The 26,016-nt window shown below is 48.1% G+C and overlaps 1 protein-coding gene across 1 annotated transcript in view; it reads right to left on the minus strand.

The window, feature by feature from the left end:
• Positions 1–480: 480 nt before the first annotated feature.
• The window catches only part of LAMC2 (laminin subunit gamma 2), a 56,884-nt gene continuing 31,348 nt past the window's right edge, over positions 481–26,016 (minus strand). Inside the window, exons 5-23 of the mRNA XM_080825021.1 lie at positions 24,310–24,446; positions 23,150–23,272; positions 22,145–22,334; positions 20,968–21,080; positions 19,759–19,977; positions 18,956–19,138; positions 17,551–17,796; positions 15,316–15,461; positions 13,914–14,070; positions 13,445–13,650; positions 12,283–12,362; positions 11,023–11,169; positions 10,375–10,519; positions 9,516–9,665; positions 8,854–8,968; positions 7,377–7,576; positions 5,543–5,701; positions 5,352–5,451; positions 481–2,244 (exon numbers count right to left, since the gene is read on the minus strand). Coding sequence (XP_080681147.1) covers positions 1,991–2,244; positions 5,352–5,451; positions 5,543–5,701; positions 7,377–7,576; positions 8,854–8,968; positions 9,516–9,665; positions 10,375–10,519; positions 11,023–11,169; positions 12,283–12,362; positions 13,445–13,650; positions 13,914–14,070; positions 15,316–15,461; positions 17,551–17,796; positions 18,956–19,138; positions 19,759–19,977; positions 20,968–21,080; positions 22,145–22,334; positions 23,150–23,272; positions 24,310–24,446 — 3,070 coding nt within the window. The 3' untranslated portion in view covers positions 481–1,990. The remainder of the gene's footprint in view (positions 2,245–5,351; positions 5,452–5,542; positions 5,702–7,376; positions 7,577–8,853; positions 8,969–9,515; positions 9,666–10,374; positions 10,520–11,022; positions 11,170–12,282; positions 12,363–13,444; positions 13,651–13,913; positions 14,071–15,315; positions 15,462–17,550; positions 17,797–18,955; positions 19,139–19,758; positions 19,978–20,967; positions 21,081–22,144; positions 22,335–23,149; positions 23,273–24,309; positions 24,447–26,016) is intronic.

A 26,016-nucleotide genomic window follows, 5' to 3' on the forward strand; every position in this document is an offset into this window, starting at 1 on the left:
ATGATTTAGTATGCCAAGACAGGATTATAAATTCACTTCCACAGAAGGTAAAGCAAAGGGATCAGACCTCTCAGAATTTGTGGGGTTAACGTGGACAGGAATGGAATCTTTTCCTCAGCCACTTGGCTAGATGGCCAATTCAGGATCCTAATTTATTAGATTTTTATCTGTTAAAAAACATGACAATGTACCACAAACTACTGATTTCACCTTAATTTCATAGCCAAAGAAAAAAAGACAAAAATATTAATTAAAACCCCACCCTGCTCATGTTGTTCCAGAAATAAATCCTTCTTCATGCTTAGGAGACAGCACCAATTAACTCTCATAAAGGCTTTAATGGTTGGAAAGGGCAAAACAAGATGTTCAGAAAATGTGAACTCTAGGTAGGACTCATTGCTGTTCCTGTGGCATTTTAGTTTCCATTGCTTTGGTACCTCCACCTTAGAGTTTGACAAATGAGAAACTGACCACAGGCATCTAAGAATTATTCTTTATTCAAAAACACATCCACGAAAAGCCAAGGAAGCACAAAGGCGAGTCTGCACCAACATCTTCCAACCCACGATGGAATCATTTCTGGTTTTTCCAGCAGTTCCCATTGGTATTGTCATGACTCAACAGTCTGTTGCAATCAGGTGTGGAAAGGGGAGAAGAGACAGCTGGAATGCGAAGAAGTGTGCACAACCCAGAGCTATCCCGGCTTTGCCAAATCCCAACTGCCCCCATGGGAGTGTCTTGCAACATATGTTCTGTTGAGAAATGAGGTTGCAAACCAGGGGGTTATTGCAATAAAAATCACCTGTATTGAACAAGAGTTGTACGTTTAAATTTATTTTTTTTAATGTTCGTCTTCATTACTAGGCAATCAACTTTGTGAGGGCAGAGACTACATCACCACTGTACCCCAGCCTGACACACAGCAGGTACTCAATAAATACATGTTGCAAGGATGGAAGGATGGATGGATGGAAGGATGGATGGATGGATGGATGGATGGATGGAAGGATGGATGGATGGAAGGAGGATGGAGTCTACCCAGCTCCAGTGTGAGTAGCAACATTCTCTGCTATAGGGGGAGAGAGTGAGAAAATAAAACACATAGACACATACAATTTTTAGTGTTTGGAAAGTGGGATTGAATTAGGACTAATAACTCTTCTAGATAATTGTACTTCTTTCAATGCCCAAGCTGAATCTCTCTCTCACTTTGAAACCCAAAAGTAAGTACCTTCCCAGTGTTTGTTTAGCTGGTCAGAAATGCTTTAATAAAAATGTAGTCCCTAGCGAGTCATGGCATCATTGGAGAAAGGATGTCACTTCCAGGCCCCAGAAGAACTCAAAAGGTGGCAGGACCCAAGCAGGACCCATTGGTCCAAATGGACCAGCCTTACAGCCTCTCACTCCACCACTATTCACTCCTTCCAGCTTGAAAGTGGAACACATGTTGACACACTGGGTGGTAAGTGGGAGGAACTCTGGTCGACAAGAAGCTTGCACGGGACACTACAAGTCAACAGTATTTTACTGGCCACAGTGTGACTGGACTTCATTCTCTGCTCAGACATTAAGAATTTCATGGGTGGGCAAAGTTAAAAAAAATTTTCCTTTGGTCACATTACCTGAAGAATAAGCTGACTAGAGCCCAGCAGCACCTGTCCGTACTCCAGGACTCAGTCTGAGACTCTCTTGAGGCAAACACCTGGCCGTGCAGCTTGTCCTTCCAACCAGTCCACCCTTTGGGGTCCAGGCCCTTGGCCAGTCTCATACCCAATGCTATCTGCCCACTGCCCAGCATCAGGAAACAAGCAGTATCACACTGGTGAAAGAAGACGTTGATCTGGCCAAGCTCTCGGGGATGGGGTCGGGTTCCGTGGACCTGAACATGCCCACTCAACATGCTCAAATGTCTCCATCCCACCCCAGCCACAGGAGGTGGCTCTTGAGTTCTGTATCCCAAGAGCCTCTGCGAGCAGTCTCTACAGCAGGTTCACTGTTGCTCGAGAGCCTGCGTGTTGTAGCAGCCTGGGGGCAGGTTGTCTCTGATGTTCTCCAGGTTCTTCACGTCGGCGAGAATCCCGTCTATGCTCATCTCCAGCACATGGAGGCGGCCCTGCTGCCGACGGGTTCTCTCTTCCAGCTCTACCATCAAGGGCCTCAGCTGGCTGTTGATCTGAGTCTTGGCCCGGAAGAGCTTCTGCTCCAGTAAGGTCAGCTTCTCTTCGTCCACACTGCCGGGCTGACCTATTCGAGGGCATGAGAAAGGAGTTAACATAGAAGGGCTGTGGTTAGATCTCCTAGAGCACGCGTGGACCCTCTAGACCCTTAACCGGTGGGCCCGGAGGAAACAGTATGCCATGCTTTTCTAGGGGCATCTGCCTAGCTCAGGAGGTGGAGCATGTGACTGTTGATCTCAGGGTTGTGAGTTCAAGCCCCACAGGTGGTGTGGAGTTTCCTTAAGATAAAAAACTTTAAACTAAGAAAAAAAAAAGACTTATTTTGCATCGGGAATAATATAGAAAATATTCCAAGAGCTCTAGCCTAGTTACAAGTTACAAACAGCCCAGTTCAAGCCTCTGAGCTCTATGGTTAGGAAATAGAAAGCTTGGATTTCTCCTTTCACATCGGGGCCAAGTGTTCATGCTCTGAAAGGATGAAGGCTGAAGGTCACAGGAGACTGAACACCGTCCAAGGTGCCTGCCCAACACAACTCACCCTAAGATCAAGACCAACTCCGAATTATGTTTACTGAACTACCCTTAGGAAATATCTTGCTATTTTCCATTAGAAGACCTTTAGAAACTGGCTGGGCTTTTGGGTTTCTAGAGGCCAAGGTATGCTTTGCTACTTGGAGGATAGATTCCAGCTGTTTGGAAATGATACGAGACTTCATTCTGGCCTGAGCCAGTGGGAATCCGGCTAGATGCTCGTTTATTTCCCATATGAAATGTAGTCGTATTTGTACAGGTATGTTTCACCCACACACAATCTAAAACTAACGTCAGCATGAAGGGCCCCTGGCCAGACCTGTTTGATGTGAATAGGGCCTGTGTGACCTTTGGTCCATTCAAACTCAAGGTCAGGTTGCCTCCATATCTGAGCTGCCGTGATCGCACTGGCCCGCCTGACTTTATCGTGCCTGGGGTGACGACGTGGTGACGGGCCCAGGCCTCCAGAGAGCAAACAGGAGGAACAACACCGTAACAAAAAGGGAGATCCAGAGCCCTGGTCCTTCTCCGAGGAGCAGGGCGGAATTCCAGCAGGCAGGGGTCTATGCCATGCCGAGAAAGTTACGGAAGTTTGGGAACACAACAACCATGTCCACGGAGGGGCAGCCCCAGCTGCTCACAGAAGGGGCAGGAGCACTGGCCACGAAGAGATCTCACTTCGAATCCCACCTCCACAGTTTACTGTGTGACCCCTGGGACACGATCAACCTCTCTGAGCCTCAGTGGACTGTTCTGTGAGATAAAATAATCAATCAATCAATCAATCAATCAATCTCATCTCAAAAGACCTTTCAAAGATGTAAGGGATATTATACCAGAGAACACCTGGCAGAGCCCCGGATGCCTGGTAAATGTTTAATAATTCCCACCAACCACTCCCCACACTCTCAGCTTCTCTTGAAAGGCCCTATTGGTTTCAATACTTTTTTCAGAACCGAAACAAAGCTGCTAAAATCTCTACTGGGGAGTTGGTTTTTTGTTGTTGTTGTTGTTGTTGTTGTTGTTGTTGTTTTTAACCCTTAGAGGGTCTTTACTCTTTGGGGCTTATTGGACCACAAAGCAGAGTCATCAGCTTAACAAAACAGACAGTATTATCTCCCATTGTGAGTGAGGACGGTACACCACAGAAAAATCGGATTTTGAAGTCCTTCAGCTGGGCGGTGCCTGGGGGGCTCAGTTGTTAAGCGTCTGCCTTCAGTTCAGGTCATGATCCCAGGGTCCGGGGTTCAAGCCCTGCCCCTGCTCAGCGGGGAGCCTACTTCTCCCTCTCCCACTCCCCCTGTTTGTGTTCCCTCACTCGCTGTGTCTCTCTCTATCAAATAAATAAATAAAATCTTAAAACAAAAAAAAGGTCTTCAACTGGGGCACGTCGGTGGCTCAGTCATTTAAGCGTCTGTCCGCCTTTCGCTTAGGCCCTGATCCCAGGCTCCTGGGATGGAGCCCTGTGTTGGGCTCCCTGCTTGGCAGGCAGTCTGCTCCTGACCTCTCCCTCTGCCCCCCACCCCTGCATGCTGTGCTCTTTCTCTCTCTCTCTCAAAATAAATCTCAAAATAAATAAATAAATATCTCAAAATAAATGTATCTCTTAATAAATAAGTTAAATAAATAAATAAAGTGGTTCCACTGAATCTAAGAGGTAGAACCAAGACTTTTCCAGAATGTTGCTGGGATCTGTGACTGAATCCCTTGGTCCCTATCTGCTGCAGTCCACGCTTGATAAAACAGGCTGAATGAGGGTTTGCCATCAGTTTTACCAACCCAGAATGTTCATCCTCATCGGGTTTTCCTCCCCGCCCCCACCAGGGGAGGGGTTCTGTAAATCTGAATTCTGGCCGCCCTGTGCCATCAAATCTATTTTGTCTGAAAATTTTGCCATATCTCAGGTACCCACCACCTTTACATTTCTTCTGGGCTCCTAACCAGGCAGGTCAAGTTCCCACAACTGGTTATATCAAGGTATAACTGCTGGCTGGGGACAAACAGCAGAACCAGCAAGTGACTCTTGACTTCACAGGCTGTGGGAGAATCTCCCCCCACCCCCTCACCCCCCACCCCACTGCCTCAGGGCTCAGGCTCTGTCACCTGCCTCCTCCATTCCTTCGGACCTTTCCCAAGTGGTCTTGCCCCACCTTTTGCCTAACCAAGGCTCTGCCACTCACTCGCGCCCTCCACTTCGTGGCCTTTCTGCCGTCTACAGCGATGATGTTACTCCTCTGCCCACAACCGCCCACGCGAGCTTCTCAGGAACAAGGTCAGAACCCTTAGCAGGCCTGTCAGACTGTCCTGTCTTCTCTTGAGCTGTGAAGTTTGAATACTTTCTCCACAGTCTGCTATGGAATGGGCGAGACATGATCAACCTCTTTGTGCTTCAAGGCACCTTCCCTAAACGCACCCAGATCTCTGAGCTACAGACCTTCACCTCCAAGGGCAATAGGTACTCAGTGACCCATCTTTAGATGGTAAAATCGAGTCCAGAAAATGTAAAGTTGTGGGCCTAGAAATAAAGCAAATTTCTGATACCCTTGCGGGTACCCGATGGCTTCCACTCAGCAGGGCTAGGTCTATCATCTTACGGAGCAGCCCCGGAGCACACAGCTAGAAGCTTACGGAAAGCCCACATACTTATTAAGTGTAGGATGCTGTCCAGTGAGTTGAGGGTGTCTTGGATCGTAGCTCCAGCATTCTTGGCTCTGTTATCAACTCTTTGGGCTTCTGTAATTACCTAAAAAAAAGAAATACAAAGCAGTCTTGAAAGGGTGTCTCTCGTGTTGGCAGGTTTAAAAGAATCCCCTGTGAGAACGATGGGAACTGACCATCTGTACTGCGTCCGTATCCAGGTCAAACTCTTGCTCCTTCCTCGCCAGCTCTCCGTCCACATCCCTCAGCTCGCCCTTCAGCGTGGCCAGTCCCTTCTCCATGGCCAAGGCTCCATCTGCTGTCACGTTGGCTTCCAAGTTCAGACTTCCTATCTCCTGGGAAAAGAAAGGGAGCCAGGGACGGGAGGAGAGCGAGGGGTGAGGCACAAAAACATCCCAGGGACAAAGAGAGAAAAAGTAAACAGCTGCAGCCAGACCCCGACGCAGTAAGTTAGACGAACAAGAGTCAGACTTGGAGACACACCCGTGCCCAAGCTCTGCTTCCCACAGATTAAGTGGGGGTATGTCTGTGGGGACTTGGAGCATCAGCAGTGAGACGCTGATTTCCTCTCAGGTCAATGCTCATCAAAAAGTGAATGCCATAAAAACAATTTGGGAAAACCCAGAGGGTGAGAAATTTACATCATTTCCTGTCATAGTTCTTTGCTGCCACAGTCTTTTGAGCAACTTTACTAGGATCTTTGAGAGACAGCGGAGTTCGAGGTGCAGAGAAGGGATGGGCTACAGCTGTGGCTTTTCTTTTAATTAGGACAAAGTTTATCAATACCTTTATACCCATAAGCTGTTACTAAACATCAAATTGCAGGTGTCTCTGTGCCAGAAGCCACATGAAATTGGTCTCTGCCCTCAAGGGACTTAAAATTAGAAATTATTCTTGTAAATTACTATGTGGTCCAAGAGTGAGGTCAAATAGTCCAGATACGAAGAGTTCCCTCCGGGCTTTCCAGAGTTGCATAAGCATTTCAGAAGTCATGCCTAAACGAGAGTTACGAAGCTCTCTCCCAGCCGAGAAGCACAGCCTGTACCGTAGCATTTCACGTGGGGGTTGCAGGATATCTAGTCTACCTCCCCTCGTTCCACGGGGTGTTCCTTGAAGAGAAGGCCTGGGTCTTTCCCATCTTCATATTCCCAGCACCAAGCACAGTGCTGGCACGTAGTGGAAGGGGAAAATAATGAATACACCGTGCTTAGACATAGAAAATAGACATAAGGGAACCAGAACTCCAGAATTTCATAATCTGGACTCCAACACTGATGATTCTTGTTATGGGGTTGAATTGTGACCTCAAAAGGGTATGCTCATGTCCTACACCCCAGAACCTCAGAACATGACCTGATTAGGAAGTAAGGTTGTTGCAGATTCAATTACTTAAGATAAGGTTATACTGGAGCCCAGGGGGCCCTTAATTCAAAATGACCAGTGTCGTCACAAGAGGGGTCAGAGATACCCAGGGAGAAAACCCTCCTGTGATGACAGAGGCAGAGACTGGAGTGACATTGCTGTGAACTGAGGAGCACTAAGGAGTGACTGTCACCAGCAGAAGCTAGGAAGGGGCAGGCAAGGTTTCTATCCAAGAGCCTCCGAGGGGCTGTGGCTCTGCTGACATCTTGGTTTCTGACTTCTAGCCTCCAGCTCGGTGAGAGAACAAACTTCTCTTGTTTTCAGCCCACTCGTCTGTGGTCTCTTGTTACAGCTGTTCTAGGAAACGCATGCAAGAGTTGATACAAAAAAACCAATCTTGGATGGTTCCTCTCCTGGTATTATCCAAAAAGGGAGCTGAAAATGAAGGCCCTAGCTCTCAGTCCATGAAAGCCTCGTGAATCAACCCACAAAAGGGGGCAGGTAAGTGGCTCTGGTGTTGCCACGGACCGGGGACTCCTCCGGACTCTGAGGTCTAGGAGTCAAAATGAGCCCGAAGCTCTCTCCTTTCCCACATGACCCTTGCGTTTGCGGCTGCTCGTGCCAACCTGTATTTCAATTTCTCTTTACCTGCTCTATCTTGTCAGTGATCTCCAGTGCCTCCCTGGCTGAGGTCTTCGCCCTCTGGGCGTCAGCGGCAGCACCGCCCAGGGCTGTCTCTGCTTGCTTGGTCTTGTCACTGGCATCTGCGACCTTCTGGCTGATGTAGGGGAGTCTCTTCATGGCCTCTTCTGCTTCTGCTTTTCTGTCTTCGACCTGCAGGTCAAACTCTGAAATGAAGACAAGAAAAAGTTGCCATGAAGATGAAAGTGACTTACGAAACTTACGAATGAAAATGAATGGGGCTGAAGTTTTTAAGAAAAATCCCAGGAAGAGAGTTATTACTGCTTGGGGGCAAGAGTGTGAGAAGATTTGACGGTTAGTGCCCTTTATTATCCAGCAGAAAGCACCTTTATATATATATATATATATATATATATATATATATATATATATATACACACACACACATATATATATACACACACACATATATATAAAAAAATATATAAATAATTTATTTATTTTATTTATTTGTTGGAGAGAGAGAGAGAGAGTGCGTGAGCTAGAGCACAGGCAAGTGCGGAGCTGCAGAGGCAGAGGGAGAAGCAGGCTCCCCACTGAGCAGACAGCCTGATGCAGGAGATGCGGGACTCGATCCCAGCACCCTGGGATCATGACCCGAGCCGAAGATAGATACTTAACTGACTGAGCCACCTAGCAGAAAGCATCTTAAAGAAGGCACCGAAAGGGCCATGATAAGGTTGTTGCTTAGAGAAACTGACAATCAGCCTGCCCTGGGTCTCCACCTAAGACCCCAAAGTGGATCAGAAATAGGTAAACTCTTTGAAGCCCAAAGTTTCAAGCCAGAGCCTTGAACCTGAAGCTGCCAGTGATGGGAGCTGGAGGTTGAACTGAATGGGTAGTAGGGGGGGACCTTCTTGTGAAGAAAATCCCAAGACTTTAGAAATGCTTCTTTTTTGTTCTTGAGTGAAGAAACCTGAAATTATAACCAAATCTCTGCAAGGCACAGACCCACATTTCCTGGGATGCAGGTGCCGCGAGAGTTCGCGCTATCTTCACCACAAAGAAACCACATGGACTCTACGTTGGAACCAACCAGGCCACCAGAGAAAAGGAAAACTGTGTCGTAGTCGGATGCTGGATCTGTGAGGGACCTTAGAGATCCTTTCACTCAACTTTCTTTCTTTAAAGAAGACGACGTTAGGGTCTGGGAAACCTGGGACCTGCCTAAGGTCACACAGTGCGCTCAGAGCTGTCACGCGGCCCAGCCAAGTTCAGAACTCAAGCCTCCTGACATCGAGCTCAATTCATTCCATTACATCAAATGTTAACACAATTTCTTTTCTTTAGGAAGATACTTATTAAGTCTCTGTGACTATCCCAATGTACCTACCATGTCGAGAGATATACAGAGATTGAAAATAAATCAAAGTTGTGGTTATTCCTTTAACATATTAAGCGACCTGAACCGTGAAATGTTTACCTCGGAGGTTTTTCAGGATGTTCTCAACTTCATAAAAAGTGGCATTGCCCATACTTAGTGCTTCTTGGGCTCTGCTTTTAGCAAGGTTGGCCCGGGAAAGCAGCTGATCTGATGTCTGTAAACAGGCAGACAGAGTAAGATTAGAGTAAATGTAACACATACTCAGGAAGAGCATTCCAGCCGGCAGAATGACTCGGACACATTTCTCTTTGCGACAACAGTGCTGTGATTCCCCAGACAGTCTAGGGGTGCTGTCGCAAAGCCCTCCACAATCCGGGACAGAGTAAACTCTGTAACCCAATGGCACAGCCTCTATACAGAACAGTCTCAAACTCTAGTCCACTATATCAAGGACAAGTGCAGTTTTGCAAATAATTTTATACTCTAGATACTTCCTAAAGCCAAGCTAGTAGAAGAAGCTGGAGCATAACTGAACTCCAGAGGCCTGAGTCCTATTCCTAGGTTGAGGGCGGATTCAGTGAGTGGGACCAGAACTGATGAGATCAAGCTGTCCGCACCTCAGTTACTCCATCTACGAGCAGTGGTACCAAGCCCTTCAGAGAGTTTTCTATGGTTGTGTACTGATGGCCTCTTGCCATATTCATTCGTATGGTAGGCATCCACTACCTGTTTGTGGAGTGAATGAGTTCAAAAAAGAATACCTGTCTCCCATTCTTTCCATTCTGTAAGAGCTGCTGGGTTTCTTCTTCCCAGTTTCCCAGACTGCTTTGCACATGCTTGAACTCATCCATACGCCTAGTCACCAGGCTTGAGAGAGCACCAGTTTTTTGTTCGATCTTCTTCACTTCTAGCTGTAAGCCCAAAGAAATGCAGGAGTCTGACTTGCTGCCAGCAGTCACCACACCAGCTTTCTTAGGAGCTGGCGTCACTGTTTGAAAACAGCAATCCCAACGTGAAACGTAACAGAAATGAAAGAATGTGCCTATCGATAGTCAGACGGCAGTTTCCCCAAGCGTCTCTCTCTCTTTTAAAATTTTACGTGTTGGTTTATACATGCGTGGAAACATTTTTGTGGGCATCACTGTGAGTGCTTTTTGTGTGGGTAGAAAGATGAATCTTCCTAATCTAATAAGTTTCTAATAGTTAAAGAAATTAACGGCAGAAACAATGTAAAACTTGTGAGAAGAACAAAAGTCTTCCGAATGGCTGTACATAGAAATGTACTGTAGTTTGGACCTAACTGTAAATACCAAGATTTAACTCAAATAATTTCCCACAAGTTTCAGTAGTCCCCAAAACTAAGGAGGAGATATAAAATTGTTATCCACTAATAGGTTCAGGATGTGGGCTAAGGCTTTTTCAGAGGCAAAGAATGGCGTTTCAGAACAAGGAAATTGTTAACAAGAAGAATATTCTTCCTAATCTAACATAAAAGGGTCCCGTGGAGGAAAAGCTGAATGACTGAACCATAGTATGGAACCCCCAGCCCCCCTCCCCGCCCTGAGAAGCAGGCACGTGGACCCTTTTCTGTCCATCCAGCGCATCGCTACGTGCCCTTACCTGAAAAGACTGATCACTGACTCCTGGCAGCTGAGACACGGCATTGAGGAGGCGAAGACTGTGCTGATAAGACCTATCTGCTTCAACGTCAGTTTGAGTGGCCTCCCCCGACAGTCGCTGGGCCAGGGACTTGGCCTTCTCCAACCTGCAGGGCAGGCAAAAAGAGAACTTGAAGGAACGACTGTTTTTTTTATTAAAAGCATTCGTCCTGTTGGGTAAAAAGTAAGTCGCTGCAGTTATCAGAAGAACCCAAATGAGGTTTTGTGCCAGATATGCGTCCCTCTCCACAAGCTAAACATAAGCCTTAAAGTGTATTCAGGTTGGGTCTGAAGGATTCAGCCCAAGTTTCCCAAGTCTTGGTAACAGATTCTTCCCACATCCTTCAAGTCATCAGATGGATTTACTCACATCCTCCAACCACCACTTCTCCAAGCATTGCCATCTCTCAGTCAAAACCCAAGTTTTACTCAATCAGTCTTTTCTTCTTCCAGACATAAAGACATGTCCCTTCCCCAAGATTAACACTCTCGTTCTCTTGCCCCTTAGGACTGATTTTTTTAAAGGAAGCACGGTGCCTCTCAGACGTGGCCTGGGCTCCGCAGACAGATGAGGACCAGCTTGGCGCGTGTGAGGACCCGTCAAACATACTTTCCCATGAGCCCTTGCACCGCGGAGCCGTCCGGGCTGCCTCTGCCTCCTTCCCGCAGGGCGTTGCGGGCCAGCGACAGCGCCTGTTTGGAGTCGTCCTGGGTTTCCCTGACCAGCCGTTCCATGTCACTGGCTGACCCAACATGGCTGAAAGGATTCAAAACAAAGAATTTGAGTTTTCGTAGCAAAGGGCTTCCTCTAGGTCTTTGGTCGGAAGGAAGGGAGAGGAGTACGGGGAACTGGTTTGCCAAGAAAGGCCAAACAGAATTGACCCAGACTGGATGGAATTAGAGGAGCTGTCGGGAAGCAGGAGGTGTTCTGGAGATGGAGCTCTTCTCTTCGATCCTAGCTGGTGATCTTTCGGTCTATAGGGTAACCAGGGGGAGCGGGGTGTGGGGTGGGGAGACGGGTGTGGGCAGTCTCAGGGGGACGAAGTATTGCGTTTATAAGCTCTTTTGTGCCGGGAGAAACCCCTACGTCTTATTTCGTCCAGGACCCAGCCGCCCCTTCACTTTTGCTGCAACCCTACATTGGGTCCACCACCAGAGGGAACAGAGCCTGTCCATGAAGGTCCCCCAAATGCTTATGAAGTGATAAAAACAAAAAACAACACAGCAACCAAAAACAAACTCAGGAGGCAATTTATTCCACGAAACACAAATCAGCCTCCTTCACTGACTGAATTCCATGTGGGATTAGCAGAGCCTGCCACCCTGCTGAGCACCCTGCTGGGAGCCAACCTCTTCTCCACGGTGGGATTTACAGTCAGGCAAGGACTAGGGAGCTGCCAGTTACCACTGGGGCCCTGCAGAGCCGGTTTTGGGGAGGAGGTTGCCTCTCTGCAGTCTTGGCCCCCACAGGCTAGCAAACAACCGGTTGCTACTTGTTCCCAGGCTCCATGTGGGAGCCTGGGAGTCCCTCAAAGCTGCAGAACGTTCTTTTCCAAAGGCTGATTCATTTCACAGGGCCCGAAAAATCCCATCTGACACACAGCAGAGCCATACTGTGAGTCATAGAAAAATCCGAGTAAAAAAACACCCCCACCCCAGACACTTGCCAAGTGACCATGCCCAGTGGCCACTCACATAGGCTAAAATCCAAGAGGTTTAAAAAAAAAAAAAAACCAAAAACAACGCTTCAAGGCAAGGAAATGGCTGCAAAGGTCCCGGAGGTAATGATTTGCTGCTTAGGTCCTGAATACCCTACAGTCTCGTTCAAGTCTGGCCTTGCAGACACAGTCTGAAGCAGGGGTCCGCTTACCTATCTGCCAGTCTTGTGGCCTCCTGGGCCAGGCTTTTAAAACCATTTGGCCCCATGTAGCGCTCTGGGGGAGGAATGTTCTGTGGAAAAAGGAAAACTGGTTAAAGCTTTGCACTCAGCCCCGGAGCCTAGGTAGCTCAGGTCAGGATCTCAGGGCTGTGAGATTGAGCCCACCTGGGCCTCCCCGGTCTGCGGGGATCTGCATGAGATTCTTTCCCTGTCCCTCTCCCTCAGCCCCTCCTCTTGCTTGCTCTCTCCCTCTCAAATAAATAAATAAATCTTTTAAAAAAAGAATAAGGTAAATATCCAATTTTAAAAAGCTTCTGTAAATAGACATATTCATTTAAAAATATACACACGCTAATAGTGTTTTCATATGTATTTCAAGTCATCGATATAGTCCAAGTTTCGATGATGGTTATTTCCTAATAACGGGATCCCAGGGAATTTTTATTTATTTTCCAAGTTCTCTACAACAAACATTATTTTTGTCATAAGGGAAATTCTTTAAATCCTTCATTTCATCAGCATAATATCTGACTCTCTTCCAGTTTCCTTTATTTGTCCTCTACCCACCCACTTCCATTATTGTCACCATCGGCTTCTTTACTGAAAAAGAGAAGAGAGCGCACTCAGATCTCTCCCTGCTACCACACTACAAATGACATCGTTAAGAAAAATCTCCCTGGCAGCAATGTTTTCCCCTTTTCAGAATCCTGTCTTCACTGGATTCCTTCCTTCCTCCCACCATTCCTCCCGCTTCATTGGTTCACGGGTTTGTCTGTTCCTTCGTTCATGCAGCAAACGTGTGTCACAGCCACACACCACGCTGGGGACCGAGAACACACACACGAGCAGAACCAAATCCTGCCCGCTAGGAGCGGACAAGCGAGGAGATACGCAGCAGGAAGGGAAAGGAAAGGCGGCCAGCGTGAGGTTAGGGTTCGCAAGAAATGAGCTGGGAAGGCGAATAGAAATGCAGTAAAATGGGAAATTGCAGAAAACCCAAGAACACGAAGAACAGGTATGAGAGAGACGGAACAGGCGTTTCAAGGAAGAGAAGCCCAACTCTCTACCGGATAGACCGAAACAGGTGAGCGACCGCCGGTGGGTCTCCCGATACGGCCGTGATCCTCAGTACCCCGAACCCGGGGACACCTACGGTGTTTCTCAGGGAGGCCTCGCTCTCCTGCAGGCCCAGGTGCATCTGCGTGAGCAGGCTGCGCGCATCCTGAACTCGGTTCTGAGACTGACTGCCCAGGCCCCGGATTCTTTCCACGGCCGTCTTGAGGTCGTTGAGGCGGTTCCGGTAGCTGTTCCCTTTGCTCCTTGCCTTGGCCAGCTGGAGACCGAGAGATTTACTGGCCCCTGGTACCAAGAAGGGAAAGGAGGATGAGCACTTTCAGAGCCAGCGCAGGGGAATCTGATACGCAGGAGGGTTGGACGAGTGACTTTGACTGGCTAATGGCAAAATGGTGACAACCCAGTGGGTGAATGCAGGCAGCCACTCTCTTATCGCCATCATTCGGGTCCCAGGAGAGTCAGAGAGAGTCCTTTGATCTCTGCAAGTGCTGGACAAAGACACCCACTGAACTGATACCCAACAGAAGATTATAAATTCCTTTCATCACCTTCTGTGATCTGGGTTTCTCTCAGAAGGTCCCGCAGGGCCTGCTCAGCCTGTCGCATCCTGCCTTCCAGCTCTGGGCTGGGCATCCCTCGGCCGCCACCCTGAGCCCTGGAGACCAGGGCCTCCAGGCTCTGGAGCTGCTGCAGAAACTGGTCCATCTGAAACCACACAGGAAAGAGGATCAGAACAGAGGGTGATCACAGCCTGATACCAGGAACTCAGGAGAGAAGAGCTTAAAACCCAGAAATGCTTGATACATGACAATAGTTAAACGCACAAGAGCCTAGAGTCGCCGAGTTTGAATCCTGGCCCCACTACTCATTAGCCGTCAGCATGACCTTATGCAAGTCACTTTCATTACCCATGAGATGGGGATAATCATAATATCTCATAGTTATCACTTGGACTAAGCAAGTTAGTATTGGGATAGTACTTGGAACAGTGTCCGGAACGAAGAAAATACGACAGAGGGCAGGCTAAAGAGATAAATGAAAAAAAAAAAAAAAACCACCAAGTTGAGTTTTTTCTACTTTTGGGGTTCTGTTTGGGCCATTTCTTCCTCCACCCTCCAGCCCAGCAAACTAATAAAGAATAATTAACAACAACATCAGTTTCATTCTTCTCTGGAATGTGAATGAGAAATTTCTGGAGGCTAGTCTCGTTTGAGCAGCCTTGACACCTTCTGGACTCCTCATATCATCTCCGTATTTATGTTTTTCTTCATTTGTTTTAGAAATCTCTTGGAAAAAATCCAGCTAGGAAGTGGCATGTTATAAGTGGAAAGAGTACTGAGCTGAGCAGTCTCCACAAACATTTGCAATTTTTCCGTCATGTGGAACCGGGGAATTCTGGGTGGGCCATGTGATGGAAAAATTGCAAATGTTTGTAGAGGCTTTGCTCAGGGACTGACATCAGGATACTGTCTCTCGCAAATTCACTAAGTCCTCAAGAGAACCAAATGAGACAGTATCTGTGGGGTGCCTGGGTGGCTCAGTGGGTTAAGCCTCTGCCTTCGGCTCAGGTCATGATCTCAGGGTCCTGGGATTGAGCCCCGTATCGGGCTCTCTGCTCGGCGGGGAGCCTGCTTCCCCCCCTCTCTCTGCCTGCCTCTCTGCCTACTTGTGATCTCTCTCTCTCTGTCAAATAAATGAACAAAAATCTTAAAAAAAAAAAGACAGTATCTGCAAAAGGGATCTTGAAGATGGTGCATGTAAGAGCCTAATCCTGTAGCATTATTATGACTGCATGGAAATTTTTTTTAATACAGCAATTTTTAAAGAAAGAAATAGTAACCTCCACCCTCATCCCTGGGAGACTCGGAGGGTCCCAGATTCGTGAGGGACGCACCCAGTAGACACCTAACGATTTTACTCATGAGGGTGAGGGTTGGGTAGAACGCACACCTGAGTCTTCACTTGATTATAGCAAGCGGGACAGCTGGTTAGTGCCGCGTGCTCACAGTTGAGGCCGCCAAATCCGGGCTTGCAAACACAGCTGCCATCATTTCTACACTCCCCGGGCTCGGAGCCCGCTGGGTTGCAGTTGCAAGCTAGAGACAAAAGACAGACAAACGGAAAGCATTCCTATTAAGCTAGTTCTAGAAACTGGAGGTGTAGCAAAGATAAAGGGAAGACGTTCAAATCCCCAGTAGTGAAGAATCCTTCTTTGCCCTTGTCAGTTCACACTGTGCAAGATTCATCTCTCGCCTGTGTCTCCGAGCACACTTCTGACACAGAGAGATCTTAGGAATCATCTAGAAGTTTGTTTGGTGTGGCTGTGGATAAAGAGCTCTTCCAACAGTCCGCGCTTCCTGGTAGCACTTATTTTTTTTTCCTCCCATTAAATTGTGAGCCTGTTGCATATTCCGTAGGCACTCTAGCTTTGCTCCAAAGGGGAACAACATGTCCTCTGGGCCTGTTACATGCCGGATGTAATCTTCCCTTATTTTACAGATGAGGACTATGAGCTCAGAGAGGTTGAGTAATCTATCCGAGTCACACAGCAAGTCAATGGCAAACCAGAATGAGAGCTTGGAAAGAGGCACTGCTCTCTTCCTCTTGCTCTGCTGCCTTTGACGTAGGAAACGCAGTAAAAAGAGCAGTGCCTTTATGCATTAATATTGATTGCGCACCTACCACGTGCCACACTGTTCTAGGAGCTGACGATGTACAGCGGGAGAGACCCTGCTCTCAGGGAGTCACAGTGACCCCCTGGGCTGCTCTACAGCGCTCATAAAACACTTGGCACACGGTAATATGATCACATGTTGAAGTATACTGTCATTATTGCTTACATACTTGTGTGTCTTCCTTATTAGCATACGGTCTCTCTGGGGGCTGGAACTGACTTATAGCCTCAGTCTGTAGCCCCACATAGGGGTCCCCAGTAGGAGCTTGCCAACAGGTAGTGAAGTGAAGGAGTGTACGGTCTAAAGCCAGTGAGGTCTCCATTACCAGCACCTTGGAGCTAGTGCTCTTGCAGCGTACCTCCCAGATGCTATTTTATATTTGCAACCACTTTGAGTTAAATATTATTCATCCCTATGAAGAAACTGAGGCTCGGAGAGATTAAGCGGCATAACCAGTGTAATATGATGGGTGTGGTAAAAAGCTAGACAGGAACTCGGTACTGCTCCTAGCATGTGGGCTCTTCCTATCACGGGGCACTTTCTAGCACAGGTTGGGGTTAGGGCAGGCGGGATTCGTGCTCCTGGGTGGAAGCCTCAGGTTGCACGGAGGTCCTGAGGCATTTCCAGGGCTGGGATTCTAGGGTGAGTGGGAGATGCTGGCTCCCTGCGGACCTCCTGGGGAACCAGGAGCCCTCCTGTCTGGGTGCCCAGAGGCCCCCTCGGGCTCTGTTATAATAAACAAGCCGTGGAGGTCTGGGCACCAGGGCTGGTCTGGGACCTTAGTGACTGGGGGGTAATTTTGAGGGGCAGGCCGGCGCCCTAGAACTGAACTTGAACTTGCCTAGAACTAAACTTGCCTCCGGGATGTAATGTGTACAGAGGCTTGATAGAAGGGTCAAGCAGGAAGACCGACTTGCACGTTCACGCTTTGATCTGAAGCAGCCCGAAGGTATGCGCCCGGACAGCTGTGGCTCTGAAGCCAAGTCTCGTTAGTTGGACTTGGAACTGTTACCTTTGTCTCCATCAGTTACACTGACTTCCTGAGAGGGTCTCTTAAATGGCTGCCCACCCCTCCACTGCCCCGCGCTTTTGTTCAGACTCAGTCTCACGTCGTTCACGGCTGTCCTCTAACAAGCTCGGCAGCGTCCCTGCCTGCCGGCCCTGGACTGAGGTGCACGGCCTGGCTCCGTTTCATCTCCTCTTGCGCTCAGGAATGTAAACTTGACCTTTTCCACTTCCCCCACCCAGCTTTAACCAGCCCGACATCCTCCAGCTCTATCTTCCAGAACCCTATTGCAGGGTCTTAAAGCCTTTGACAGGTGAAAGGTCCAGACTGTTCGAGGGCCCGCTGGTCGGAGAAACCAAGCGGCATCCTCTCACCCACTGCTGGCCTCGCTGACCGGTGTGTTCTTCCCTGTGTGCACGCTAGCAAGCTTACATGCACGTGCACGCGTGTGCACGCGCACGCACACCCCCCACCTGTCCGACCTGTCTGGAGAAGCACTCCTACCTCGACACTTGTCCTCTGGGTTGGGAGCCAACGGGTCCCCGAAGTAGCCTGCTTTGCACTGGTCACAGTGGACACCCGCTGTGTTGTAGATGCATTTGAGACACCTGCCGGTCAGGTGGTCGCAGTTCCCTGAGGCCCCGGGGTCCACATTGTTGTTGCACTGACAGGGCTGACAAGGCCTCACCGGGCCACGCTCCCCAAAGGGGTCCCCAAAGTAGCCATCGGCACAGAGCTCACAGCGGGCGCCTGGAAGGAACAAATGCCCAAGCCTGAGTGGTCATCCACGGGCAGCAAGAGCCGGCATGGGGACACGGGTCACCCACTGGTCACCCTGGGGCCCCAGAACAACAGCCTCAGGGGCAGGTGCTCAGGGCAAGGGCTTGGCTCTTTTTGCTGCACAGTGGTCCCAGATGTTAGAACACAGCATCCCTACTAGGAGGCTTCCTATCAGTTAACTAGACAGTCGGGGAAAATTCAGATTTATAGCAGTACCACTGAGGCTAGTGCTAAAGAATTAACTCTTTTTTCAGACTGACCAGCAGCGAGATGTGACATTGACTCTTTAATTTTTTATTTTTTTTAAAGTAATCTCCACACCCAGTGTGGGGCTCAAACCCACAACCCCAAGCCCCAGAGTCGCATGCCCTACTGACAGCCAGGCGCCCCAAGAGAGAGATGTGACATTTAAAATGTCACTATGTTTCCCTTCTGTACCTTGGTTCATTTTGTAAAGCTTAGTTAAACCACATATTTTGGGGCACCTGGGTTGCTCAGTCAGTGAAGCATCTGCCTTCGGCTCAGGTCATGATCCCAGGGTCCTGGGATCGAGTCCCGCATCAGGCTCCCTGCTTGGTGGGAGTCTGTTTTCCCTCTCTTCTCTACTCAAGGTCTCTCTCACTATCTCTGCTTGTCCCTCAAATAAATAAAATCTTTTAAAAAATAAGATAAAATAAAATAAACCATGTATCTTATCTGAAAACTTTTTAAAAGATTTATTTATTTATTTATTTGACAGACATCACAAGTAGGCAGAGAGCAGGCAGAGAGAGAGGAGGAAACAGGCTCCCTGCTGAGCAGAGAGCCCGATGCGGGACTCGATCTCCGGACCCTGGGATCATGACCTGAGCCGAAGGTAGAGGCTTTAACCCCCTGAGCCACCCAGGTACCCCTTAGCTGAAACCTTTATCTCCTAATTACAAACCTACACCAGCGTTAACCATTCCTACATCCCCTACGAGCCACACCCTGCCCTTCCTCAATGCACCTCTCAGGTGCATTCTGTCTTTCGAATGAGCCCATCTACAGTGACCCCGAGTAATCAGAATTCCCTAGAGACTGTGTGGACTAGCAGCCATTCATGACAATTCATGGCATCCGCGCAGGGGCGGCAGGCCGGGGGCCTTACCGGTGACGCCCTGGGGACAGTTATTGCACACCACCTCCTCTGTCTCGGGCATGACAGAGCAGCTGAACCCATTGTGGCACGGACACGGCTTGCAGCTGCGGGGGTCGTGTGGATCGTTGTAGAAACCAATGGGGCAGTCAGCGCACTCGATGTCAAGGTTTTCATCCCCCGAGTAACAGTCTCCTGGGAGGCGGAGGAAGAAGGGAGGGCAGAGGAGAGAGCAGGGTAAAACGACCCACTTCCTGTAACAGGGGTGATGTGTGGGAGGCAGAGCTCCCGTAACCAGAACCTTCCTTTCCAAAGCTTTCCCCAAAGTGTCGGAGCACTGGCATTCACCTTTGCCCTAGTACCAACTCTAAACCTGTCACGACCCTGACCCTCACGTGGCTCTCCCACCCTGAGCAGACCTCGCTTCCTTTCCAACCCATCAGGTAACGCTGCGCCCCCAGTCCCCGTGGCCTGACACCATTTGTCCGCATTCATTCAGTCCCTGACGTTGCCTTTGATCTCGCCAGACAATTCTTGAAACTAGACACTGACACCCCCACAGCACTCAACCATGACAGCCATTTCCTGTAACCCGGTACCTTTCCCACAACCTTGCGGCATTTTCCATAATGAAAAGGATTGAGTGTAATAAAGCACCATGTCCGTCTTCTCTGATTAGCCCTACGTCCCTAATCCTTCCCCATCTCCGAAATGAGTTCAGGCAGCGTCTTTCTTACAGGGCTCTGTCCCTTCCACGGGTGATGCCTGTCACCTGACCACCCCCAGCCACCTGGGCCAGGTGTCATTTCACGCACCTGTGTCTGGATCGCAGGCTCCTCCCCCCTGACAGTTACATGGAATACAGGCACCGAAAGGTCCCAGTCTGGCCGAATCTCTTTTGTAGCCGGAAGCACAGTCCTGGCAGAACTGGCCCTTGTAGCCAACGGGACATACGCATTGTTCGACCCAGGGTGCCGGGGCTCCGGAGACGGGGCGGGCTGAGATCAGGGTCACGTTGTCGAGGTACCCGGTGCCTGCCACACGGAGATCAGGTTAGCAGGAGCAAGTCGGGAGGGCGAAAGATCTAGAGGCCTCTCTTTGGGTTTTATCTTTCTTAACTCGCCAACCAAGGCAGGTGGCATTCACTCACTATGTCCTCACGACGGACGCACAGGCTGCAGTGTCAGGAAAGTCAGGGTGGAAATTCGGGCTCCATTCTCGCTAGCTGTGTGAACGGGCAAGTCACATAACTTTCTACCATGGTGTTTCCTTAAGTGTGGAAGAGAAGTAACAGGGGTATGGACCCCCTGTGCTGGTTGTGAAATGAAAATGAGACCATGCATACATGATAATGTGCCCGGCTCAAAGGAAAGATTCAATAAAATCATTAATAAACACCTTTTCTACATCCTGCTTGTTTGCTTCGTTAGTGATGTGGACATTAGGCACGCCGGTGAGCGATGCTTCCTGTTCACGTAAGTGCTAAAAAGCTCATGGAACTCACATGTACAGAATTCCAGCGGGGATCAGAGTGTCCCCCCCCCCCCCCCCGCCCATGTGAAGTTCAACAAAAGGAGTTAACGGAATTCAGGTGATATCTGAATACGGTAAAACTGAGTACAGTCCCCAAGGAGCAGCAACTCAAGGACTACAGGGCTGAGTCACAGACGCCATTTTCTAGCTAAAGGTGATGAGCCCCTTTGTTGTAAATTATCTTCTTCAAATAATCAGCTTCATTTAAATTTGGAGGCTCTTAGCAAGACTCTTAGCTCTTCATTGGTGTTAACCCCTTTTAGAGGAAAAGCAACTTCTAGAAAATAAGAATTTAGAAACTTCTAGACTTTCTAGAAACTTCTAGAAAATAAGAATTTAGAAAATAAGAGAAGTAAGAATTTAGACCTAATTGGAGACCCTCCATCAAAACCATCAAGCAGTTTACCTACTTGTTTGGAGACGGTCACTGCCTCAGGAAGCTGACACAAACTCAAACCCAAAAGGGGAATTCATTTCCCTCGGTCACTTACTATATTCTCCGTAAGTGGCTCGGATCCGCAGGGCCGTGAGGTTGCGCAGTAACCTCCGGTACTCGAAGTAACTCAACTGGGGGCTCCAGTTACTGCTTGGACGTTCATTTAATCTGCAGGATTTAAAGCCCAAAGCTTAAAAATACAGCTCTTATCAAGTCTTATAATTTGTATACGTGATATAAATTAGCCCAAGAAGGTGGGAACCGCTAAGCCCCTTCGTGGCCCTGCCTAGATGGGGTGAAGGATGGGTAACTGCACTGGCATAGGCTGGAACTTGGAGTCTGCTCACTGCTCGGGGAGCACGAGCCCCACGGGAAGTGACAGAGGGAGTCCCAGTGCGAGAAGCCCAGCCCTGGGGGTCATGGCATCCAGTGCTGGTCCAAGTCCACAGAGACCACTTTCTATTCCTGGTCACACAAAACTTAACTCCCAGGAACATGGCCGAGTTCAAGGAGTTCTGACCCTCAAGAGAGCTACCATTAATTTTTGGTTTTGGTGTTTACATGATTTCTAAACTGAGCACAATTTCACTTACTCTTTTCAAAAGTCCGTTTTCACGTTCTACATTGGACATGTCCAATACTTCCGAATTTAGCATTTATAACATCTCACTGCACCGTATCACCACCATCCCTGTGCTAGTCTTTCAAAAGTTGTTCTGTTTTTTTTTTTTTATTGGAGTACTTCCAGGAGCAACCTAACTTCTTTAGTTCACTGTCTTCCACTCCACACTTCGCTCAGGCTTAACTACTTAGAATTTCCTAAAGTACAAAATGTCCTCAGGCGTGATTATTGCCCCTGCCTTGCTAACCTTCCCCTCCCCCCATTTCCATCCTTAGGAAACTGTTCTCACTTGTCATGTTTTCTTGGGAAGCTTCCCTTGATCACTTCAATGTGAGTCACTTGTTCCTCCTCTGTGTGTTCAAAATACCTGTGCCCACCTTGTCTATCTTGTCATTTACAAGCCTCACTGTAATATTCTATTTATTTTTTCTCCCACTAGCCTGCCCTGTTTCTATACATGATACTGCATCTGGTACATGAAAGGTGCTCAGAAAAGCTTATTAAAAGAACAAATGATTGAACGCAGGAAACAAAGGAAGTGGACTTGAGTCCACTTGAACAAAGGAAGTGGACTTGAGTCACCTGACCCACTTGTAGTCACTCTTATTACCTGAACGTGTAAGTCTTGGTGATTCCACAAGGCAGCGTCTTGCCCGGTGGCATCAAGGGAGCTGTGACCCGTAGACCAGCACCTTCCAGGATCACATCATGGGCGGATGGGTGTCTGCCTCCCCTGTCCACACGGTAGTCAAAAGACAGGGTTTGCCCATAGCTCACCTGTTGATTCCCGAGAAATTTGGCTGTGAAAGAGAATTTGAAAAGTTTGAGATCAGTGTGAAACTGGAGAAGAAAACGAGCTAGCAAGTTTGCATTAATGTTGGTGATTTCTGCTGGAGTCCCGTGTCATCAGCCTGGCCCACAACCACTGTTCCAGAAGAACTGGTTTATGGAGGTGGCCATATTGTTGTTGGCTACAAAGGAGAGTTAGCGACTGACATGCTAGAAGGGCCACATTGAAAGACAATTCCCTCTACTAGATGATTCACAGCATGGCCCCGACAACAGACCAGTGTGTAAAGGTCCCAGGTATGCTGGGAATAGTATCATTTGTTACATAGTGCTTTCTAGTTCACAGACACCATTACATTTGATGTTAACAATCCTTGGAGGTATTATCACCCCAGTTAGCAGCAGAGAGAACTGAAATTTGGAAAGGTTAAGAGGTCAACTTACCTGGACATCACATAGGAGCTAATGAAATGAACTACTAATACATTTGTTTTTGACATACAAGTGTTGTTAAAACAGAGAATGCCTTCTTTTCGCTTCTCCATCTGCTTCTCAGTAGATCCACAGATGTGACCTCTGCCTTTATTTCTTGTCTTGATGGGAAACCTAGAAACTTCCCATTTGATGAAAGTAGGAACCTCAAACAGGGTCCGTCTGTGAGGATACACAGTCCTGTTCTATTGTATCATGAATCGGTCAATAGGGCTGAAGCTCTGTCTTCCAGAGACACTGCTTTTCTGAACGCCGGGTAAGGTGTTTTCACATTTGCTAACTTCGTTTTTCTCTCCTGACTTCTTGGCTTCTATAAGAAAAACACCATACATACCAGGGGCAACAAAATAGACAGGGTCTGATCGTCGTGCTGAGCTGAACACGTCCCGGTGACGCTGGGACCACTGGAGCTTTGCAGGAGACCCGTTTCTTTGGACAGCTTTCCAGCCATCAACATCTGGAACACAAAGAAAACCACTCTGCATGCAGACAAAGCTCATCGTCTATTGAGCTAAATAAGGCAAGACTTAATTGCCAAAAATTCCTAGACGTGAACAGATAGTGGGGTTTTCTTACTAGTTCCACATTGATGTGCAGCCCTCAAAATGTCCTATGCCCCTTCTCTACTTGGGTCTCGACTTCAATGGGGTGGGGTCTCCCACCCCATAGAGGCTCGACTTCAGCTGCTCCCACCCCATAGAGGCTCCACCCCATAGGAGTCTGATCCTCATAATAAGAGAGCATGTTTTCATCTGCCTGTAGCTCATAGTTTTATTTTATTTACAGAAACAGGATCTGGCCTTTGTGAGTGGAGAGGGTCCAGTTCCAAGAGAAACTAGAAGTTGAAATCATGTCGCTCTCCTAGATTTTAAAAATCTAGGATTTTGTAGCTTGGTAACTAATCTCACATACATTAACTCACTTAATGAATGTGGAAAGAGTATTTTTAAAAAAGATTCATTTATTTATTTTAGGAAGAGAGAGAGAGAGAGAGGGCACATGTGAGTGGGAGGAGGAGCAGAGTGAGAGTCTTTCAAGCAGAGACGTGGGGTCAATCCCACGACCCGTGAGATCACGACCTGAGCTGAAACCAAGAGCCGGACGCTCAACGGACTGAATCAGCCGGGCGCCCCTGAAAGCAGGATTATTAATGAATGTGAATTTCAGGAAGACTCACATAACCCCCACCCAACCAAATGAGAGTCTTTTGTGGTTTTAAAATACATGGAGATGGGAAGTGCAAGGAGATGAAAATCTGGTCTCTTTTTAGTTATTCTTTTAAGTTACTCATATACCGGTAGGAGTCAGCTGTGCCGCTGACTTGTTCAAGACATTAGGCTTCCCTTCTTGCCCAGACGAAATAATGCCCATTAAAAGCTAGCAGAGAGTTGCTAAAGACCACACCAAGCCAAGCTGTGATAAGGAGGAAGCTGTCTGTAAGCATAAAGCACGATACAATGTTAAAAACAAACTTCTAGAAACAGAACACTTTACCTTGATAGAAAGTAGAGGTGATTTTATGGACACTGTAGTCTCCCGCGCTGCGGCAGTTGGCGGAATGCCCGTAGCAAAAACACTGGGTACAGCCCTCAGGGTTTCCCCCATCCAGGTGATAGTAACCCGGTAGACACCTGCAGCGGCATTTTCGAGATCAGGACGATGTTAGAGGTCACTTCTCGTTTTGTAGAGAGAACATGATGACTGATCTTTCCTACTTTCTCTCCCACCTGGCCCTATCATTCCCAGAACTGGGAAATACTAGCTTACACATGCCAGCCCCGCTCGGAGACATGCTGGACAGTCACAGCCCCACTGAGAGAGCACGGACGTTCACTTTCTGTCCCTGTGCTAGAGCACAGTCACGACGGACTCGGTGGCCTGGGCCCTTAGTGAGTTCCCCATCCTTGGTGAGGAACTGAAAGTCACATGAGCGGGACAAGAAGAGTTGGGGCAGGGGGAGGCAGAGGTGGCCCTGTCTTCGAGCAAGTGTTTAATGGGGGCAAGCACGTGGGGGGCGGAGCCAGGAGAGGGAAGGCAAATGTTCTAGCCCCAGCCCCTGCTCAACTGTACTGACCCGCACACCACCACCAGCTGCTGCCCACCCTCCCCGCCCCCTAGAGCCCTGCTCTGCTCTGAGGGGAAAGGGACGGGGGCCACATGACAAAGATGGATACAAAAAAAAAATTTAAAAAGCAAAATTTTAATTAATAATTAAATTAATAATTAATAATTTTAATAATTTTTTAATATTTTACAAAAGCAAAATGTAGGCTGGTGCCCACCCGTCAGTGGCTTCTCTGAGGACCACAGCTACCAGGCAGGTCTCAGATGCTGGGGTCACAGAGAAGGAAGAGAAGCCCGGGAGGACGTGTTTCTCTCCATTCAAGTGAACTACATCCTTCTTCATGAAATAATAATAGTTTCACTGATCATTTACTTAGCGCAGATGCTGTGCCGGGCACTTTATGTGTGTTTTCCAATTTAATCTTTGATACAACCCCAGGAGATAGGAATTGTTATTTCCAAATTTCTTTCTTTTTCTTTTTAAAATTAATTTATTTTAGAGAATGAGAGAGAGAGAGAAAGAGAGAGTGAGCAGGGGGAGGGGGAGAGGGAGAGAGAGAATCCAGCACAGAGCCTGATGAGGGGCTCGATTTCAGGACCCCGAGATCATGACCTGAGCCAAAACCGAGAGTTGGATGCTTAACCACCTGAGCCACCCACGCTACCAATTTCCCATTTTCTTAGATGAAGACACCCAGGCCAGAGAGAGGTTAAGAAATTTGTTTGAGGTCACAGAGCTGATAAGTGACTGAGACAAGATGTTCAAACTAGGTACATCTGCCTCTAAGTCATGTGGTCTAATCCACTGTCCCCCATGACGGGAGTCTGCTGATCGGGCAAAAATCACAGAAAAGCAGGTTACCTGTAAAGAGTAAACGCTTCAGAGAAAAGCTATATATAAATAAACATTGTTGTGGTTTTTTTTTTTTCCTCTATAGAGCAAGGGCTTAAAAAAAAACCATAATGGTTTCTTTGGAAGAAACCTGCAGATTAAAAGGGATTAAAAGCAAAGAAAGAAGGAAGAGGGAGGAGGGGAGGGAGGAGGGGCACAGAAAGGGGGGGGTAGGGAATGAAAAAAGAAGGGAGGGGAGGAACTGAGGGAAATCAGGCAAAACTCAAGGACAGTGTTGAGGGATG

This window comes from Martes martes, assembly GCF_963455335.1.
Source record: "Martes martes genome assembly, chromosome: 15".
NCBI classification, from domain to species: Eukaryota; Metazoa; Chordata; class Mammalia; order Carnivora; family Mustelidae; genus Martes; species Martes martes.